Source organism: Harpegnathos saltator, unplaced genomic scaffold (genome assembly GCF_003227715.2).
Source record: "Harpegnathos saltator strain DR-91 unplaced genomic scaffold, Hsal_v8.6 scaffold225, whole genome shotgun sequence".
Taxonomy (NCBI): domain Eukaryota; kingdom Metazoa; phylum Arthropoda; class Insecta; order Hymenoptera; family Formicidae; genus Harpegnathos; species Harpegnathos saltator.
In genome coordinates, this window is record NW_020230012.1 from 1,696,121 (window position 1) to 1,701,202 (window position 5,082).

At 37.1% G+C, this 5,082-nt stretch overlaps 2 protein-coding genes across 2 annotated transcripts; one reads left to right on the plus strand and one right to left on the minus strand.

Moving 5' to 3' along the window:
* The first annotated feature begins 344 nt into the window (after positions 1-344).
* On the plus strand, positions 345-3,660 carry LOC105191079 (4-coumarate--CoA ligase 1). The gene is made up of 7 exons (XM_011154212.2): positions 345-634; positions 1,181-1,357; positions 1,757-2,091; positions 2,196-2,342; positions 2,488-2,736; positions 2,815-3,089; positions 3,179-3,660. The coding sequence occupies exons 1-7, from the start codon at positions 392-394 to the stop codon at positions 3,502-3,504; spliced, it is 1,752 nt and encodes a 583-aa protein (XP_011152514.1). The 5' UTR covers positions 345-391; the 3' UTR covers positions 3,505-3,660.
* Grx5 (Glutaredoxin 5) lies at positions 3,603-4,781 on the minus strand. Its single transcript, XM_011154211.3, has 3 exons — positions 4,556-4,781; positions 4,132-4,273; positions 3,603-3,894 (listed from the first exon to the last, which is right to left on the minus strand). Exons 1-3 carry the CDS (start codon positions 4,634-4,636, stop codon positions 3,698-3,700), a joined length of 420 nt encoding a protein of 139 aa, XP_011152513.1. The 5' UTR covers positions 4,637-4,781; the 3' UTR covers positions 3,603-3,697.
* Positions 4,782-5,082: the final 301 nt, after the last annotated feature.

The following is a 5,082-nucleotide window of genomic DNA, read 5'->3' on the forward strand; positions in this document are numbered from 1 at the left end:
AAATCTACGAAAGCTCCATGTTAAATTCCCGTGCGGAAAATATACATTCTAGAGTTTCAGTAGTGGCAGCATTCTGTGAACATTGCATTCTGGATATGTGGTAGGGGTGAGAGAGAGAGAGAGAGAGAGATAGAGATAGAGATAGAGATAGAGATAGAGAGAGAGAGAGAGAGAGAGAGAGAGAGAGAGAGAGAGAGAGAGAGAGAGAGAGAGAGAGAGAGAGAGGGAGAGAAGGAGGAAGGGAGAGAGGGAGAGAAGGAGGAAGGGAGAGAGGGAGAGAGGGAGGGAGGGAGGGAGGGAGACAGGAAGAGAGACGTAAGTAACTGTATTACGAACTGCTTCTATTCAGTCATAGTGAGGTCGCTCATAACGAGACGAGTTGCTGATAGCAATGTCACGAATACTAAAATTAACGCAGCATCCTTATATTACACAAAGTTTGTACGTTGCAGAAGCACAATATCGTTTAAAAAAATTTGCAATACATCGCTATTATGCAACTGCAAGTAAGTTAAAACTCGATTCGCAAAACATAGTGAGTAGTGCGTTTCCCGATGTCAAGGGCACCGATAATGTTTTCGTGCACGACTTTGTATGGGAGAATATAGGAAAATGGCCAAACAAGACCGCTGTAGTGAGTATATATATATATATATACACATACACATTATATATATACACATACACATATACACACACATACAAGACATATATCATCTGCAAATGTTATTGGCATCGGTATCGATAGTGAGAAATTACAAAATACCTCATTAAATCGCGTGGAAATTGCTCAATATATTCATCATAAGTCAAACGATAGACATAGTATTGAAGGAGGTAGTAACATCAATTCTAAGTGTTTGAAAATTTGATGGGGATATTTCTTTGTGTATATGTGTATGTATGTATGTGACGCGGAACATTACAAAACTTTTGAAGTCTACTTATTACACCGCTGACTGTTACTTCAGCCGGGAGTCTTTTTTTAACGGTTTCGTCATTGTACAAATGTATTGTTAGAGAAAAAATTTGTACACGACTCTTTTAACATACACTGGTATGTTAAAAGAGTCGTGTACAAATTGTGGTGACGCGCAAAGTGTATATGCCGACGAAGGTCGGCGCAAAGATTCATATAAACGATAACATATGCAATTAACTTTTTTACACGTGGTTCCAGGTATGCTCAGTAACTGGTCGATCGTATACATATAGTCAATTAAGGAAGGCTTGCGGTAAACTAGCAACAAGTTTCAGAAAGTGTAATCTGCTTCCTGGAGACACTGTCGCCGCTGTTTTGCCAAATATCCCAGAATTTGTTATTACTGCGTTAGCGACGAGTGAAGCCGGATTAACCGTAAGAGAAATTTATCATGTTTGCGACACATTATGCAACTCAGAAAATATAAATATAAGATTATGACTCAATGAGATTATACCCATGTGTATCATAAACTTCTGAACTCCCACAAAGTAGTCAATTTGTAACGAAATAATAAAACATGTTGAATAAACGTTGGTGTTATTAGACTGTCTATTAGAGTGTCGTTGTAAGAATGTCTAATAAAAATATTTGTTTAAATTTCTGAGATCTCTCTTTGTCGTTGTTTCAGCTCATTCATTCAATTGCGATTCTATTATTACACACATCACATTCATATGATATTATATATTCGTAGTACACGTAATCATGATATGTTCTGTTCTATGTTATACTGTATTCTGTTGTGGAAGGTTTATTTCTTTTTCTTTGCAGCTAACCACGCTGAACTCTACATACACAGTGTACGAGATAAAGAACTTTTTGAAACTATCGGATACTAAGGCGGTTATAACGTCGCCAGCGAAACATGCTGATGTTCAAGCGAGTATTAAGGAAAACCCAAATATAAAATTACCTATTATTATCGCAAACGACAGCATCGACACTACCTCGATCTCAGGGACGATCAAATTTACCGATTTAATACGCGACGACATTGAGGAATTTTCAATTAGTCAAACAACTGGAGTCAGTCCCGAAGATACGGTATACCTGCCCTATTCTAGCGGCACGACTGGTCTGCCAAAGGGAGTCGAGTTGAGACATAGGTACACAAACCGATCACGTGTCAGATATTTTAATTAAAACAAAATACTTGGAGTGTCTGATTTGCAGTATTACAATGTGAGTAATTGGAGTATGGAAATTGCAGGAACATTGTGACGAATATTACACAACTTCTACATTCGGGACTCTTTACTGCAACGGAAACTACTGAATCCTATCAGGATGTCATACCCGTGATATTACCACTGTATCACATATTTGGACTGGTTCTTGCTATGAGTAGTTACTTACGGTATGTTATGTCGATATATACCATATATGTTACAGCCTATGTTCGCTAAATGTGATCGTTCATTGTTGAACTCTATGAGACTGAAAAAATCTAAATCTCTGTTGCAATCTGATCATGATAGCGTACATATGCTCTACGTTTCCAGAATCGGTGGTAAATTGGTGTGCGTGCCGCAATTTACCGTAAACGAATTCATAAGGATACTAGAACAATATCGGCCGACGCAGTTGCATGTCGTACCGTCGATAGTACAAATGTTAATTAATAATGAACAAATAACACCGCGTCATACCGAAACTATAAAATCGGTACTGTCGGGAGCGGCACCCATACGGAGTGAATCTATCGCGATGTTTCAAAAGCGTACCAACAATTCCATCATCTTTTGTCAAGGGTAAGAAAAGAATTATTATGATACGATCATACGCAACAACGTGAAATGTCTCTCACCGTTGAAATGTAATTCACGAAGATACGGCATGACGGAAACATCTCCGGCTATTTCGTTGAATAACGGTACCGCACCGCTGGCATCTAGCGGCTATGTGTTGCCGAACACGCAGCTCAGAGTCGTAGGATACAATGATGATAATCGCGACAAGAATTTGGGCCCGAACGACATCGGGCATATATACGTACGAGGGCCGCAACTAATGAAAGGATATTTCAAAAACCCCGAGAGTACGGCGGAATCTATGGACGGGGATTGGTATAAAACTGGCGATCTAGGCTATTACACCGAAGAGGGTAAGCAACGATTAATTTAATCGGATACTTTAGAAAATGGTAGTATCGCGCGGGAAATTAGAAATGACTGATTGCATTGTGAAACGCAGGCGTTATATACGTGCAAGGGCGATGCAAAGAAATGATAAAGGTAAAAGGATTTCAAGTTGCCCCGGCCGAACTCGAAGAGGTGATTCGCATTTACAATAAGATACAAGATGTAGCCGTTATTGGAGTGCCGCACGATAAATTCGGCGAAATTCCGAAAGCCTTCGTAGTTCCTAAGCCGGGAATGAAGATCGATGAGGATGAACTGAAGAAATTTGTCGCCGAACACGTAGCTAAGTTCAAACAGTTGGGATATGTACAAATTGTGGAGAGTATCCCGAAAAGTGCGGTAGGGAAAATTTTACGAAATGAACTTAAAAAAATGTAACAATTCAATGTTTCAATATCTCTTCATACTTTGACTGACAAGAAGAAATTTTGTGAGAATCAACAGTTCACAGATATTGATTGACATTGATTCATATATACCATGAACATTAACAAAAACGTTTATTACAATAAAAGAGACACTATTGATATGAAACAGTCATTTGCTTATGTACAAGTCAGTTAATTTGAACCTATTCCGTGGATCCTTTGGTATCACCTGAGGAAGATTCTTCTTTCCGCAGAAGAGCACTTGAAATTCCAATTTTTTTCAATTCTTCAGCGAGCTCGCCACTTCTGTGCATTTCTAAAAGTATGTCGCAGCCACCCACAAAGTCGCCATTTATGAATACTTGAGGTATTGTAGGCCAATTCGAAAAATCTTTTATACCTAATTAATTAAAGTAATTGTTGTACAATATATTTTAAGTAATCAATTTAAGAATACAGTTAAGATATAATTTGATATAATTAGTATAATGGTAGAAAATATATTAACTATATTTTTTAAATTTATATACATGTAAGAACAGAGAGAAAAAAATGTATGTATAAAATTTGTATGTTTTAAGAATATTGTTCTATAAAATTTGTGGTAAATATTATGTATATATTTGTAATTGTCTACCTTGTCTGAGGTTCTCATCTTTAAGAACATCATGAGCATCATAAGTAACACCATGCATTTGTAGTATCTGCACTACAGCGTTACTGAACCCACACCTTGGCTGGTCTGGCACACCTTTCATAAAGACAACTACTTTATTTTTCTGCAATAAGACAATTTGTGTAATACTGTGATATATATCTATCGTACAATAGACATGACATTGTATTTATTAATAAAAATTGAAAGCCTCTAAGCTTGTTCCGTGGTAGCTTCTCTATGGTACATAAACTATAAAAAAACTTTGTAGAAAAATCGTATGCTGACTTACTGTATCGCATTTAGCAACTCTTACACTTAATTATCATATATTTCAAATAAGAAAATCTTGACACACACATAAGCGAAAAATGCACAGAAAAATTCGTCGGTATCGTCCACTTACTTTAACAAGATTGCTGATCTCATCGTGCTTTGTGCTGAAACTCCTGACGATAAGGGAACATCTGGCTCCAAAACGAAACATGTTTTATTTTATACGAGCTAAAGAGCACCTTTGCAATTGACTTGAATCTTTTGGATGTAAGAACAAGGTGTAATCAAAGAGTGAGGTTATGTGGGTGCTGCTTCGAGCCGTCAGCCGTTTCGTTCCGTAACCGATTACTGAAGCAGTAAGTGCTGCCATCGTATGACAAAATTTGTCAATTATATGCACTTTTGCACAAATTGCGAATTACGAAGTAAAAAAGATATTTTCACGAGATATGTAATATAACATTCATATCACGAATCAATATCTGCAAACTGCCAATACTCACAAAATTTCTTATTATCAATCAAAGTATGATACTTCCCAATTGCCATATATTATCTTTATATCATGCATCTTATTACCTATCGTCGTCCATACATTTCGAAAATATGTACGAACATGCACGGCACAATAATGTTAAACGTAGATTTTCGTGAAGC

Excerpts from the sequence above, each read along its gene's own strand:
- LOC105191079 (XM_011154212.2), top strand. The coding sequence starts at position 392 with ATGTCACGAATACTAAAATTAACGCAGCATCCTTATATTACACAAAGT. Across the intron at positions 2,737-2,814 it reads TCCATCATCTTTTGTCAAGG|ATACGGCATGACGGAAACAT; the intron begins GTAAGAAAAGAA and ends TAATTCACGAAG. Across the intron at positions 3,090-3,178 it reads AGGCTATTACACCGAAGAGG|GCGTTATATACGTGCAAGGG; the intron begins GTAAGCAACGAT and ends TGTGAAACGCAG.
- Grx5 (XM_011154211.3), bottom strand. The coding sequence starts at position 4,636 with ATGTTTCGTTTTGGAGCCAGATGTTCCCTTATCGTCAGGAGTTTCAGC. Across the intron at positions 4,274-4,555 it reads AGATCAGCAATCTTGTTAAA|AAAAATAAAGTAGTTGTCTT; the intron begins GTAAGTGGACGA and ends GTCTTATTGCAG. Across the intron at positions 3,895-4,131 it reads AGATGAGAACCTCAGACAAG|GTATAAAAGATTTTTCGAAT; the intron begins GTAGACAATTAC and ends TTAATTAATTAG.